The sequence below is a fragment of the Chenopodium album genome, chromosome 18 (genome assembly GCF_948465745.1).
Source record: "Chenopodium album chromosome 18, dcCheAlbu1.1, whole genome shotgun sequence".
Lineage (NCBI taxonomy): Eukaryota > Viridiplantae > Streptophyta > Magnoliopsida > Caryophyllales > Amaranthaceae > Chenopodium > Chenopodium album.
In genome coordinates this window covers 11,128,951-11,145,001 of record NC_137851.1, presented here as the reverse complement: position 1 = coordinate 11,145,001, position 16,051 = coordinate 11,128,951, and the positions used below count along the sequence as shown (strand labels likewise).

Sequence of the window (16,051 nt, the reverse complement as noted above, 5' to 3'; positions counted from 1 at the left end):
TATAAGCCTATCAGGCTATAAACAATGTGCTGATAAGGCAACCAGCTTTCTCAAACAAACAACGGAGCTTCTCAGGCAAAAAATCATTATTCATCAGGCATCCATGGAGCTTAAAGCCAGTAATATTACAACTTTATATATACATATAAATTGCTAGTAGCCTGTTTGGCAGACAATGATATACGGTTGTAAACTTGTAATGATAATGAAGTTGTACATGTTTCTGCAAGAAAGGCTCATGTTAATGTGGCTATAGCACAAGTACAACTCTAGTAAATAAATTTTCATTACCACTTGTTATAAATGCCAAAGGCGATAATAAGCGGTAATACAAATATATGAAGCATAATATCATGAGACTTCCACACAAAATTACATATAAACTCTAATATTACAGCCTACCAAACAAGTTGTGACAAACATGTGTATTTGTAGTATCACATGCTCAAAAATAAGAAAATATGACTAAATTTTATTTTGATGCCCGATAGTAGCAAACAAAATGAATTTTTTTCCCCCCAAAAAATCTGAGTAACCTGGACAAAGAGGTGAGTCAGGTGACTTACTTGCAGCTGCAGATAGGCAAATGAACTCTTCAGCTCTCAACCAAGATAATTTTGAGCCATTTTGGTAAGATGAATCTCCTGAGGAAGTAGATGGTAAGAAATTTCGAGGTCATCAAATATGCTCTTCATTTGCAAGACAAATTCAGATCTCCGCCTGTTCCTCTCAACAATGTCTTGATAGTTCATAGTATGATTAAAAACGAGAACCATTTTTATCTTGTTTACGTTCTCAATTTCTTTAACAACCAATATGTGCTCTGGGTGCCACAAGTGGGAAGCTTGATCCACATACCTGCAAGAGAAGAAAAGTTTTAGGGAATTTATTGACAGTGTCAAACTTCCAATGTCAGGAAACAATAATCATGTATACGAGTACTAATTTTGGATTTTCATTACCTAATATAACAAAGGGATTTTATTGATATCATGCTTTCATGATGAGCTATTATACTAGTAGATATTTTCCAAAGAAATTTCAATAGGAAAGGGAAATACATTTAGTAGATGTTAAGTAAACTGTAAAAGACTAGGCCAAAAAAGTCTCAAGTATAATCTTAATATATAAACCAAAATATTTAGCATACAAAACTTCTAGCTATTAGCCTTTTACCTATAGTTCTTAAACTGGTCTTACTTGTTACAGTTTCAGCAGTGTTATCAATAAAGGTCAAAATATTCAGCTATCTCATATGGCTGAACATCTAATGCAAAAGTTGAGGGAAAAAGGTTAGCCCTCGACCATCATAGATAGAACATAGAACTGTTTATGAACTCTTTACCATTTCAGAATACAATGAAGTATAAGTCCTGCTGCCGTGATAGAGAATCAGTTATAGCAGCTCTACAACAGAGAACAAGAGCAAGGTAGATGACAGAGCAAGTCTCAAGTTATAGCACCACATGTACCCAATCCTTAGCTGTATATGGAAAGATTTCTAACTCGCATGGTAAATACAATCTCACCTAACATCTACATACGAATTAGCATACGCTTTATTGCAAAGCAGCATCCAATCAGCTGACCAACAATCTATTCTAAACTTCCCTCTCTAACATGTTTGAATATACTTGTTCATTTCCAACACCAACAAAATTCACTCAATCAGATCTCAGTTTAACATACTCCCCACCCCCCAAAAGAATCTAAAAGAAAAGCCTAACGAAACCCCAGAGCTTAAGAGTGTAGTAAAACCAAACCTTCCCACGTTACTTCCTTATACTAGTTGCTAGTCTTTTGTATCCATTACCATACTTCAGATCAACTTCTGGTGTTGGCTTTGCAATCTAAGCAGTATAGAGAAACCTATCTTTGGGTTTTTTTTTAGACATTTATTGCACTGATAATATGAATCTATTGATAGAATATTCATTTTCTCTCATAAAGTTCCATCTCTAGTTTTTGATTACTCGATTCTCATAACAAAACTTTATACCATCTATAGATCCTATATAAAAAGTTTAGATGTATATAATACTAGTAGATAACAATAGATGTTAGAGATCCAATGACAACACCAACACCGCCAGGTCTGCCACCAACACACTTTGGCCAAATTAACCAAGATAAAATCTAACACCTGAACCATCAAAACAAATGATATATTCTGCAATGAAATGCTGAGGTAGTTGAAATATATAAAGCCTAGCAAACTTACTTCTTTATTCGATCTTTTAGCTCCGCAATCTTTGGCAGCGGTGTTTTATAATCTATTCCAAACTCCATAGTATCTGCCTGATCTGGACTTCTGTAATAGTTGCCAATGGGTTTAGTAGCTAACACTGCATTTGGATAGTATACCTTTTCCTTGTCCAATTTCAAGAATACCGTTGTTAAGATATTCATTTCTTCCACAATCATCTGTTACAACATCAAAAAAAATTGAGTTGTTAAGACCAAAAAAAAAAAAAATAACTCATAATTTCACAGGAAGCATCACAGCAGGATATATTACCAGTTTTCCATCAACAACGCAGCGATCACCAACATCAAATGGATGCATAACAAAAACAAATATAATTGCTTCAAAAACAGTCTTACAACTGTTTCCAAAAACAAAAACTGCCACCAGAAGTTGAGAAGATAAGAAGAGAAGCATTTTAGATGTAAGAACTTCTGTCATAAGAAGCCAAAGTACTAGGATTATAATAATCAGGATTCCACTCAGTAATTTATTGAGGTCATCCACAGCAGTTTTATTGTCATTTAAAGCATGTTTGAGTGCCTGCCGATCTTTGAAGACTTGTACCTGCAAATAAAAAAAATAAAGATAAGGAAATTAACGCGCTTCCCGGAAAAGTTTCAGTCACAAATTCAGCAAGCATTTAATTCATGAAATCTAATTGAACGAACAAAAAAAAAAAACGTGAATACAAGGCATTTTCTTTTAGTCCTAATAAGAGGCTTGTATGTTGTATTTGTATCTCCGTCCAATTAAGAAGACAAAAGCTTCTTTCAAACAAGTTTATTTTGTACCAAAAACATGGAATAATTCATAAATAGCCGGGTCTGACAATTAGACACATAATCGTGTATAACAACACAAGTTATAGAACTAGGAACCAAAATTGTTCACAAAATCAACATAGACTATATCTTCAAGTCTTTAAAAGTAACAAATGTAATCTTCTCAAGCAGGATACATTCGATAAGAATATGAATTACATCAGCAGTATGGTACGCAATTACGCACATATGCAGTAACATCCATTTTGAATAAACCAACAGAGGATTAAGCACTTCAATTAGGCCATATGAGTGTATGATTAATAAATGAGTTATAATCCTTACCACCCACTTAGAAAAGGATTTCCAATCAATCTGTTTGTTTTCGTTGACTTCGAATAATGGAAAAATAAGTTCCACCTCTTCCCAAATCATGAACCTGTGGAGGTCAGCTCCATCAATGTAACTGAGAAGACAGATGTAAACATGTTGATTAGAGAAAATCACACGAAAATCGTGATTATAAAATTAATTCACAAGAAAAGACACATAACACAAATCATCTTACAGTTGATTGATATCCTGCATATCACTAAGTAAATGGAGTCCATTCTTTTCATTACCAATCACGTTGTAGAATATCCTAACAGCAGTTGTTATGGCCTCCTCCTCACAAGTAATTTCATCATCATCCAATCTAACTCCTCCTTCAACTACGTTTTGGTTGAGAATACCAGACATAGTCGATAAACCTGAATTGGATACCACATCAACCAACAACTGCATAGTCCAAGAAGGCACTTTCTCCTTCTTCATTTGGTGAAGCTTTTCCCAATCAACCACCTTATTCTCCTTGTGACTACCTATGTGCTCCATAAAACTTACCCGAGATTCGTGACTGTCCTCCCTACTAAGTTTACGGGCCAACTCAACCACGGGTTTCCCCGAGAGAGTTTGGAGCACATAATGATGAAACACAGCTTCCTGAATCCTATTAAAAAACCTATTCAAATGAAAAGAAGATGCTAGTATCTTTATCAATGTAGTCTTAACCAACCACAAAAATGACCCAATTAGCAACGAAGCTATAGTCCAAGTAATGAAATCGAGTTTTCTCTTTGTTTTTGCAGTCATTTTCGGGGCGGAGTCGGAATCATGCTTAAACAACACAACCCAAGTGATAAGAACCAAACCAATCCAAATAAACACCACAACATTAGTCTGCAACCCATGAGTAAAGTACACCACATTCTTCTTCAATAAAAACTTCCATTCAATCAAAAACACAATGCAATGCACAACCCATCTAGTTATTAACACACCAGAAAATATAGCCATTAATAGTGTAAACCATTTCCAAACCTCTAATCCCCAAAAAAATTTACCCTTAAAACGCTCAACTTTTAAGCTACAAATCAAACAAGCCAAAATCAACAAGAAAACAATCAACTCAATTAACAATTTTATCGTCATTCGCCAAGTATTTCTAACACTTAGCTGAGCAGTTACCCTCTCATATATTTCTCTTTCATCTGGTCCCTCCTTCTCCTTCTCCTTCTCCTTTCCCTTTGACCTTCCAGAAGCTTCTGCCACCCTAGGTGTGCCCACCCGAGGTGTGCTCTCTGAAAAGGGAGAGTGGTTTGAAAATCGAGGCGTTGCGGCTAAATTTTGCAAGGTCTGTGTGTCAAGAGGAACTGAGGGGCCCCCAAATCTGGATTCTTTCTTGAAAGTATTTCTTCTTCTAATGAGGGGTTTATTTGGGCTTGAGCAAAATGTGGAATTTTCTGTAGATTGAGAGGAATAATTTGTGGGTTTTTCTTCAAATTCATTGCTTTGCAAACCCTTTTTGGGAGATTTCTCAAGTTTTAGAGGTGGGATTGGAATTGAAAATTCTTCCGGGCTTGCCGCCATTGATGAAGCCTTTCAAAAGCTTAGTTTTTTTAGCATGTTTTATCAACTCAGAATCTAAAAATTTGTTTGGGAGGGAGATGAGTTTGCATTATTTGAAAGGAAGATTGATTGAAGGTGACTTTGGTGGAAGAAAAAACAGAGGAAGTAATCAGAAAACAGAGCAAGTATTGTTGTTTAATGCATTTTTCTTTTCTTTCTTTTTTTTTTTTTTATTTGATTTGATGTATTTAGAAATGTTTGTTGTTTTGTTTTCGTGCATCGTAACAACAACAATTATAAAAAAAAATAGTCTCTATCATTGAAATATGTATGTTTACATTATTAAGAATTATTTAAATGGCTCAATGGCCGGAGTTTGACTTGAGGGGCTCCTATGTTAAATAAATAGTAATACTCCTTTCGTTTCATTTTTGTTAAATATATCTGTATACATTCAATTTATATTTAAAAAATCAATTAACCCTAACGTTCCTAAATTGATAAATACTCTAGAATAATCCCTAATAGCTAAATAAAGTATAATAGCAAAATACACTAGACTGGTCATTGATAACTGCTGTTAAATTGCAATATAACTTAAGGTCGCACTCAAGTATTCAGATTTTTTTCTAAAATAAGGAAACTTTCTTAGTCTCTTAGAAATAAATCTAACTCATATGATTTAATTCCTATTTCAGCAACTACTATAATAATGCCAAATCTTAATCTCAAATTGTCTTAAGCCTACTTCATTGTTATTTCTTTACAAATCTATTCAAGATATCAAGTTTTACTCCGAGAACGAAATGTAGCTCAAAAGCATAAACTAACACAGCTTAACATAAAGCCTAAATTAACAAATCGAAAAAATTAGGAAGTAGTTATCCCTCAAGGTTTAGCTTAACATTGATTCATTGATCATATGTTGATATTTCTGCCCAGCTAGATCAAAGATTCATTGTACATGCCAGCTCCCTCCCTAATTATTATCACAAATTAGATCATTAGACATGAGTCACATGACAATTAGTCATTTGGATTGATTTTGGTTTATATTACATTCGGGTGATGAGTTATTTGTTTTGGGCTACCCACGTAAAACAATCAAGTCATATTCAAATCTATTGTCAATTAACTTAATTACTGTGACATTAATTGATATTCCCTTGACCCCTTTTATTTGCACCACAGGCTCACTTTATGTGAGAGTTTTATGTCATATGGTGCAAACATAAAGGGACAGAGAGATGCTTTGAAGCTAATAAAGGATCGATATAGCTCTACTTAAATCACCTCAACACTACATTCTATGCTCCCTCGGCTCATTTTACTTGCCCTGTTTATATCGAAATTCAGGGAGTGATGTCTTCTCTATTTAAACTACTAGTCAACGGGAAAGTACCCATCAATTATAGTATAATCATGATTTCATTTTCATATGATTGCTACTTAACATTTTTTTAATTTCTTCGTGCTTAGTAACAGGCTTACAGCCAAACAACTAAACAAACAAGTACGAAAGATTGAAAGATAATTACTTTGACCTTGGAGTTACAAATTAATTTGTGACCCAGTTTAAGTGTTTGGTGAGAGGGTTTTGAAAATTCATTAGCTATTCAACTCAGCAGATTACCTTAATTAAAGTACAATTAGAGGTTTCAGATTCGTTAAAGTACAATTAAATATTAATGACAACAAATCAACAGCCCCCTCAAATAAATGTATAAATTTATAAAAATATTGAGTTTTAATTCTTGTAAAAAAGTTAAAATTCAACTTTCTAACAAGAAATAAAACAAAAAATTAAGGATAAACCATAAATAATCGTAATGACTGTTGATTTGTATTGCATTGAAGGGAATTTTTGAGGGAGCCCCACTTAATCTCCTATGTTAATCTCCTCTCACAACTTTATGCATTTGTTTTCGTGTCACTTTACTATTTCACTTTTATCATTTAAAAATAAAAGTAAAACAATATGTTGTGAGAGGAGATTAACTTTTCATGTTAATCTCAGAGATTAACTTGAATTCTCCCATTTTCATGGACATTGTTGGTAAAAATTTAGGCAAAAGTAAAAAACAAAAAAAAAAAAAAAAATGAAGGAGAGAGAGAATACTAAGAACAAATTTGTCTATTTGAGCATCTGAGATCATTTCATGTTGTGTGCTACCAGCCCATAACTCACAAAGCCCATGATTTTTGGGTTACCCAATCATTTTATTATGGCCCAATTTCATAATATGTGGAGTTGTGCACACAATTTTGTATTAGATCATTTTAATTGCTTTATGGAAATTTCACCTTTAAAATCCTTATATTTTGTTAAAAATAATCACCTTTTAAAAAATTGTTGTAAATAGCCATCTAATTTAAATTGTAATTCACCATATTTTGTAAGAAAATGATCTTTGACTACTAACAATTCAATCGTCATTTGTTCTGTTGTTGGTGGTGAAATACAAAAAAATAAATAAATAAATAAATAAATAAAACCATAAAATAAAAAGTAAAAAAACAATTAAAAAACTAATACTTGGGTGGTTAATTATAACAGTTTTTTTAAAAAGCCTTTTTTCACAAAAATAAAGATTTTAAAGGTGATTTTTTACCTTGAGTCCTTGGTTTATTTATTACTCGTACAACTTAATTAGATTTAGGGCTTGTTCACATTTACTTAATTTCAGTCCAGTTAAGCTCCAATCAGTTCAGTTCAGCTCAGCTCTAATCAGTTCAATTCAGTTTAGTTCAGTTCAGTTTAGTTCAGCTCCTAATTTCCCTCTCTCATAAAATATTCATTTGAGCTCAGTTCAGTTCAGATCAGCTCCAATCAGTTCAGTTCAGTTTAGTTCAGCTCAATTCGGTAAATGTGAACAGGCCCTTACAAGAGATGTTATAGTGATTTTCCCTCTTAATGTTAGATTTTACCAATCTTTATTCTTTGGATTTTTTTCCTTTAAATTCCATTATTTGGCTTATCTTCCTACGAGTGTTGTTGCATTGGTTCTACTCTTCTTATATTGTTTTTCTTGAGTTAATCATATACCCTGTCTATATCTTTGATACTCAAATGTTTTTTTTATACTTAGCTTCATTACACAATCTCTTCAAACCAAGATTCATATATTATTCTTCATGCAGCCTTGAAAAATGATATCCCCCACACACTTCTAAAGTTCTAAGACATTCAAAAATGCTACTCGTATAAATTACACGTAATACAGTAACAAACTAAGAAAATTAGGATTTAAAACCCTCGTTTGAGTCGTTTCTCTCTCTTTATTCTTCTACTCATTCTGAATTTCTGAGTCATTGCCCATAATTCTAAATACAAAAAATCATTGACAATTTTATTTTTTACAATAATTTATGAAAAGATTTTCTTCTAACCAATGAGAAAGGAGTGTACAGATGTTATTTATTGTATAGTGAGTGCGCATACACACAGTACCTTTGTTTATATATATGACGTGTGCTCAAACAAAGCTGAAAATTGTGAAGTTTAACAAAAGAAGTAAGGAACCCAAAGATCATGGATTACAATTTATATATTATCATAAAGAGCCTTGCTAGATCCTTGCCCTCTTTTTTAAGATCACGTCTTCACTTTGAATAAAAAGTCACATTACATTTGTCCATTAACGTGTTGCAAAAGTATATAATAAGAGTACTTTTGCCTTTTAAGGTAACATTACAAAGCAGTTTTACAAATTGAATCACATTATTAAATGATGAAACTTAGAGCAGAAGAAACAATTTACATCTGATTTCCTAGATCAGCATCGAGTTTATTCGTAAATGCAGATGCACAACCCCATCACATAATCGAAAAGGGAAATCCAATGGGAGAGCAGAGCAATAAGAATTATAAATCTGTTTCGATAATTAGACACCCATAAGGGCATAAACATTATACAATGTGTTGATAATGCACCAGAATCACTTGACTGCAGCTTTCTCGAATGAACACAGAAGCTTCTGTGGTGATATTGATCATCCATGGAGCATGGTCCTGACATGAAGCCAATGATGTTAGCATGTTCTAAACTACTAGCGACCTATTCGTTAGGTAATTATAAATGATGATAATGGGAATGGATTGGTATGTATGTTTGCAAGAAATTATCACACCAAAGTCCATGACAATGCAACTTTATCTCTACTTCATTTTTTCGATATTAATTTTCATTACCAATTTATATCTCTAGAGCCTGGAGCTAGTTATGCAAATTTATGAAGCAAATAAACATTATCATGAACCTTCCAGCATAATTATTGTGTATAATTAAACCTATTACTATTATCGCCATTCATAACAGCCTACCAAACAAGTGAAAATAAACTCGTTATCAGTATTTCTAGGTTAAATATCACCCATCAGAATTATATATGACTACCAAACAATATGTACCAAATGGAGATTTATGTACAAAAAAACTACGCAAATCCTGGAAAGATAACACTTACTTGCAGTACAGACGGCCAAATGAACTCCTTGAGTCTTCAGCTACCAAATTAGATATTTTGGACTGCTTTAGTAAGATGAATCTCTTGAGGCAATAATTGGTAAGAGATTTCAAGGTCATCAAATATGCTCTTCATTTCTAAGAAAAATTCAGTTCTTCGTCTGCTTTTCTCAACAATGTCTTGAAAGTTCATTGTATGAGTCACATAGACAGCCATCTTTATCTTATTTATATTCTCGATCTCTTTAACAACCATACTGTGTTCAGGGTGCCAATAGTGTGAAGTTTTCTCCACATACCTGCAAGAGGAGCAAAGTTTAGGCAATTTAGTAAATGTTTAATTAATTGAATAAGCAAATATTTCTTTCAATCTTAACAGGAAGCAAAATATATTACAAAATACAAAACTTCTAGCCTTTACCAATGGTTCTCAGTAATCTTACTTGTTTAAGTGCCCATAGTTAAAAGTTACTAGTCATTAAGCTATCTATTATGGCTGAGCATCAAATGTTAAAGTCGATGAAAAAGATTGGCCCTTGGCCCTTGACCATCATAGATAATACAATACAAATTTTATTTTTCTTTTTTTCAAGATCAATGGGGGGCTAGCAGAAATACAGCTCTACTCTAAAAAAGAAGAGCAAAGAAAAAAGACAGGACTAGTTCAGCACGGTCAGCACTTGTTCCTTTTCCTTTGCCATATTTGGAAAGTTATCTAATTCACATGTTATATACTATGAAGTACAAACTACCAATTCACCAGCAGTCCAGCAACTCATTTAGCATACGATTCATGCAAAACAGTATGCTTCACGCAGCTGACCAATCTATTTTAAATAGCCCACTTTGAATATTTTACACGCTCTTTTAGTTGACCAACAAAATTCACTGATTCATGTAGATTTTTAGTTTTGATCATTCTATATTTATAACAAAACTCTATTCGACTACTACCATGAGTACCATCAATCGATCATTTGTAAACAATTAGGAGATATTTGTATATGATACGTAATAGTAGTAGATAACAACAAATTCTATGAGAACAACAATTAAAACCATAATTTTGCCATATTAAGAAGTCATCTGAACCATCCAAACAAATGCTATATTCTCCAAGAAATTCTGAGGTGGTTGACATAAGTTAACTTACTGCTTAATTCTTTCTTTCAGTTCTGCAATCTTTGGCAGTGGTGTTCTATAATCGATTGCAAACTCCAAAGTATCTCCCTGATCTGGACTCCTGTAATAGTTGCCAATGGATTTAGTAGATAAAAGTGCATTTGGATAATATACCTTTTCCCTGTCCAATTTCAAGAATACCGTTGTTAAGATATTCATCTCTTCAACAATCATCTGTTAAAACATGAAAGGAAATGAATTATTATATAATGTAAAAAAAAATTTAAAAATAATTATTGATTATTTTCACACGAAGCATTACAGCAGGAAGTATTACCAGTGTTTCATCAATGACACAGCGATCACCAACATCAAATGGATGCATAACAAAAACAAATATAAGTGCCTCAAAAACAGTCTTGCAAGTGTTCCCGAATACAAAAACTGCTACGAGCAGCTGGGAAGAGAAGAAGAGAAGTATCTTTGTCGTAATAATCAGAAGTCCATTTAATAGCTTATTGAACTCATCCACAGCAGTCTTGTTGTCATTCAAAGCATGTTTGAGTGCCTGTCGATCTTTGAAGACATTTACCTGCAAATGTAGAAAGATAAAACAGATTTTAGAAAAAGAGGGAGGGAGCTCCCAGCTAAATTTCAGTCATAAACATTTAATTCATGAAATTTAACAAACCATGAGATAAGAATATAAATGAAACACAATATAGTTGAGTCCAGACTAATTATCATGTTTCATGTATCATGCAACTCTTTCCATTAAAGCAAAGACAAAGCTTCTTTCAATCAGACTTGCTGCAGTAAATATCTAATAATGTCCAAATTTTAGAGGCAAAGTTGAAGATTGGTGATTTTGCACAAGTGCCATAAATATAGTCACAGTGTAACACCTAAAATCTGGTATTTTAGACACTGAAAGCACAAAATGAAACAGCTTATAGACACTTGGCGGTTCATACGGACCAATTTCTTCACTTATTAGCCAAGTGACAATCAAACACATAACCATGTCTAACAGTCTAAGACGAGTAAGTACCTGCGTTCGATTTTAGAACCAAAAATATTTACAAATTGACGTAAGCTACATTTTTTAGCCTTAAATAGCAACAAATTAAACATCTCACTAAGTAAGCAAGATACAATCAATAAATTGCATAGTACATCAACGGTATGCAAAACACATAAGCAATACGTAATTCCCATTATGAAGATACCTTCAAGACAGAATCAAGGAATATGAACATAAATCATCAAGAAACAAGATAGCTTCCTTACCACCCACTTAGAAAAAGCCTTAATATCAATCTGTTTTTTTTCATTGACTTCAAATAATGGATAAATGACATCCACCTCTTCCCAAATCATGAACCTGTGGAGGTCACCTCTATCAATGTAGCTGAAAAGACAAACGTAAAACATGTTAATAGAGAAGATAATAACTTTCTTAAATAAGTTCACAAGAAATGACGCATTTACGACCAAACTTGAAATAACCACAAATCATCTTACCGTTCATTGTTGTCAGTCTTGTCACCAATTACATTGTAGAATATCCTAAAAGCAGTTGCTATAGCCTCCTCCTCGCACGTAATTTCATCATCATCCAATTCAACCCCTCCTTCAACCACATCTTGTTTAAAAATACCAGACATCGTCGATAACCCTGAATTGGATATCACATCAACCAACAACTTCATAGTCCAAGAAGGCACTTTATCCCTCTTCATTTGATGTATCTTCTCCCAATCAACCACCTTATTCTCCATATGATTGCCCGTATGCGCCCTAAAGCTCACCTGAGTACCACGACTATCCGACCTACTAAAATTACTAGCCAACTCAACCACAGGACGCCCTGAGAGAGTTTGTAGCACATAATGATGAAACACAGCCTCCTGAACAGTGCCGGCTACTAGGGGGAGCTCATTGAGCGATCGCTCAGGGCCCCCCTTTTGTAGGGCCCCCTTTGTTTTTTTTTTTTTTTTTTTTTTTTTAAAAAAAAACTATTTTTTGATAAATTAATGAAATGTAGTACTAATGACAAGTATAACTGCTTCTTTTTAATCTAAATAAAATGTAGTACTAATGACAAGTATAACTGCCTCTTTTTAATCTAAATAAAGATGAATCAAAAGATTAATTTAGTTAGCTTAAGTGATTTTTTTGGGTTCAAATGGAGGAAATGAAGAAGCACTAAAGCAGGGGTTTGGTTTATTTGCTTAATTTTCTTTTTGTTTTGTATTTTAGATTTTCATTCTCTTTTATATGAGCTTTCATTTTCCTTTTTTCTTTTCTACTTTCTCTTTTAGTTTATTTCTTTGCTTTAATTACCTAAATTCTACTTCGTATTATGTTAGCTTTAATTACTGAACTTCTCTTCTTTATTAATTTTTTTTATTTATTGGGTTTAAATTCTTGACTTTTTTTTTAAATAAATAAAATGAGGTAGTGGAAATATAGCTTGTGAGGGTTTGATTGATGAATTTGCTTTAAAAAAAATGCTCGGAGGATCGATTAAAATCAATAATTTTGGTGAACTTTATAATATAAAAATTTATGAAATACATTCTCATAATTTAGGGGCCTTTTTTAAGATTTCGCTCCGGGCCCCTAAAATGTCCAAGACGGCACTGCTCCTGAATCCTATCAAAAAACCTATTCAAATGAAAAGATGATGCTAATATCTTTATCAATGTAGTCTTAACCAACCACAAAACCGACCCAATTAGCAATGAAGCTAAAGTCCAAGTAATGAAATCGAGTTTTCTCTTTGTTTTCGCGGTCAATTTTGGGGCTGATTCGGAATCATATTTAAACAACACAACCCAAGTAACAAGAACCACAGCAATCCAAATAACAACCACAACAGTATCCTGCAACCCATGAGTAAAATACACCACATTCTTCTTCAATAAAAACTTCCATTCAATCAAAAACACAATGCAATGCACAAACCATCCAGTTACCAACATACCAGAAAATATAGCCATTAAAAGTGCAAACCATTTCCAAACTTCTAACCCACAAAATAATTTACCCTTAAATTAATCAACAATTAAACTACAAATCAAACAACCCAAAATCAACAAGAAAACAATCATTTCAAGTACCAATTTTATAGTCATCCTCCAACTCTTTTTAGCACTTAGCTGAGCAGTTACCCTCTTGTAAATTTCCCTCTCATCTGGGCCCACATCCTTCTGTTTCTCCTTCTCCTTCCTTCCAGAAGCTTCTGAAGCTTTAGGAGTCTTCTCTGAGAAAGATTGTTGGTTCGAAAATCGAGGAGAACCCCCCAAAATTTCAAGGGTTTGTGAGTCAAGAGGAACTGAAGGTTCCCCAAATCTGGTTTTTTCCTTAAATGTAATTCTTCTTCTTAAGGGTGATTCTGGGGTTGGGTATAATGGGGGTTTTCTGGGGCTAGGGCTAAAATTGGAAATTTCTTGAGATTGAGGGGAATGATTTGTGGGTTTTGCTTCATTTTCATTGTTTTGAAAAACCCTTTTTGGGAGATTGCTCATTTGTTAGAGGTGAAATAGGAATTGCAATTTCTTCTGGGTTTTTGTTACTGGTTTCCGCCATTGATGAAGCTTCAAAAAGCTTGGTTTTTTAGCATTTTTTTTCCTACTTTTTAAGCTCAAAAGAGAAAGAAAAGAGGTTTTTGTTTGAAAGAAAGATGAATGTGCATTGAATATTTGGAGGGGAAGAAAGAGAAGAGTGAGAATGTGAAGGTGGCTTCAGAGTAAGGAAAACAGGGGAAAGTTTCTTTGACAGAGGTTTAACTGGTTTTTTTTTTTTTTTTTTTTTTTTTTGAACGGAGGTTTAACTGGTTTAAAGCAGAGCAAGCAAGTAATTGCCCAAAAATAAAAATAAAAAAATAAAAAAAAAATGTAAAGAAATACGGAGTACGGAGTAATTATGTTTTAATTAATGCAGATATTTCTATAATTATGTTTTTTATTATTGGCAAAAATTTTTGTAAAATTCTTGGAAATGTTGATTTGGTTTAACAACGCGGATTAGATTAGTTACATCTCGTATTCCGTACTACTCCGTATATTGCACCAGCATCTAATGTTTCCGGAATATTTCTTTATTAGGCTCCGTCTATTTCACCTTATTTTTGCTAAATTGAAATTATTTTTATTAAACTACTCCCTTTCGTTTTTAAATACTTACTCCACTTTTCATTTTCGGCCGTTTTTAAATACTTGCTCCATTACCTTATTTAGAAAACTTTTAAGTATAATGTTTAATTCAAATCTGTCAACTAGTGGACCCAACATAAACCATATTTTATTAATTTCAGAAAAATTTGTCTGGAAGGGACATATATATGTTCACTATTTTGTTTGAAAAGACCTTATATGTTTAAAGTGGTCTAAAAGGACCTTATAAGTTTATTTTATTGTTTGAGGGGACGTTGAGGTCGGAATCCGGCAATAATTGACTTTTTTCTTCGACGTTGACCTCTCACGTAGCCTTAAAATATGATCCCTTTATTTTTTTTTTCCACGATTTCCCTGCAATTCCTCCTTCTTTCTCTTCTAATCCCTAAATGACACAAATCAAAATAAGGGAATTTGAGGAAAACCGTGAGAAAAAAAGAAATTAAAATAATGTACCTAAAGATAATGTACTATATAAAAGTATTTTGCAGTCCATATTTAGCTTTTGCGGAAAAAAAAAAAGAAAAAAAAATTTAGGTGGGCAAAAATTGAAGGAGAAGCTGATACATGTACAATTTAGAAAAAGGGATAATGTTAGCGATTGTTATTTTAGTACTCCGTATAAATTATTAATTATAGATATTATTACTCATACCAATAAATTAAATAAAGTTTTTCAAAGAATTAACTACGTCAAATTGAAGACTTTTTTTTCTGGGGAAATTGAAGAATAAAAGAGTTCCTATCATTCCTTCCTTAAAAAAAAAAAAGAAAAGAAAAAAGATCCATTGGGAATTCATAGTTGTAATCATTTTTAAATAACTAAAAGCTTGACTTGGTGGATTGACAATAATGACAAACAAGAAAACCATCAATTTAAGTCAAAATTTTGGGAGGTGATAGACATAGACTTAAGTCTATGTGTCTCCCCACATAGACAACCACTAAAATTACAACACATCATTAATGAAATAGACGAGCGGGAGTTTATGGCGGTATAACTTGCTTGTAAAATATGCTTTTATAGAGGAAAGAGAGGGAAATTTGGCGCTCTATTGCAACGGAAAATTTCGGCGCTGCAAATTCATGAAAATAATATTTCTTAACAATTTACATGTAGTATGTTAATCTTTTGAGCGGCCATTAATAACAATTCAAAGTGAGTGAAGATATTCCCAAAGTAGTAAGAATCGGAGGTAGGCAACAATCATCTTCTTGTTTTAGTCATAATTTAAGTAAAATTTGAGATAATATAAATTAAAATAGCAACTATTAGTTTGAATTTCTTACTTTAATTTACATGGTTGTTATGAGGACTTTTTTTTTTTTTTTTTTTGATGAGATAATGAGGAATTAATTGTCATTCATTTCTGGAATTTGACA

At 32.9% G+C, this 16,051-nt stretch overlaps 1 protein-coding gene and 1 pseudogene across 2 annotated transcripts; both read right to left on the bottom strand.

The window, feature by feature from the left end:
* Nucleotides 1-561: 561 nt before the first annotated feature.
* Nucleotides 562-4,920, bottom strand: LOC145593079 (mechanosensitive ion channel protein 10-like). Its single transcript, XM_081649586.1, has 5 exons — nucleotides 3,578-4,920; nucleotides 3,355-3,475; nucleotides 2,519-2,812; nucleotides 2,222-2,424; nucleotides 562-858 (listed from the first exon to the last, which is right to left on the bottom strand). The coding sequence occupies exons 1-5, from the start codon at nucleotides 4,918-4,920 to the stop codon at nucleotides 603-605; spliced, it is 2,217 nt and encodes a 738-aa protein (XP_081505712.1). The 3' UTR covers nucleotides 562-602.
* Nucleotides 4,921-8,537: 3,617 nt separating this feature from the next.
* On the bottom strand, nucleotides 8,538-14,276 carry LOC145593078 (mechanosensitive ion channel protein 10-like; annotated as a pseudogene). The gene is made up of 7 exons (XR_014102536.1): nucleotides 13,129-14,276; nucleotides 12,012-12,411; nucleotides 11,778-11,898; nucleotides 10,825-11,079; nucleotides 10,519-10,721; nucleotides 9,367-9,664; nucleotides 8,538-8,911 (listed from the first exon to the last, which is right to left on the bottom strand). The product of XR_014102536.1 is annotated as a mechanosensitive ion channel protein 10-like (transcript).
* Between the last annotated feature and the right edge of the window lie 1,775 nt (nucleotides 14,277-16,051).

What these genes read in the sequence shown, in the direction of transcription:
- LOC145593079 (XM_081649586.1), bottom strand. Translation starts at nt 4,920, where the DNA reads ATGGCGGCAAGCCCGGAAGAATTTTCAATTCCAATCCCACCTCTAAAA. An exon ending in AATCCTTTTCTAAGTGGGTG is followed by an intron (nt 2,813 to 3,354) that starts GTAAGGATTATA and finishes TTTTATTTGCAG; the next exon opens with GTACAAGTCTTCAAAGATCG. An exon ending in CTAAAAGATCGAATAAAGAA is followed by an intron (nt 859 to 2,221) that starts GTAAGTTTGCTA and finishes CTTCTCTTGCAG; the next exon opens with GTATGTGGATCAAGCTTCCC.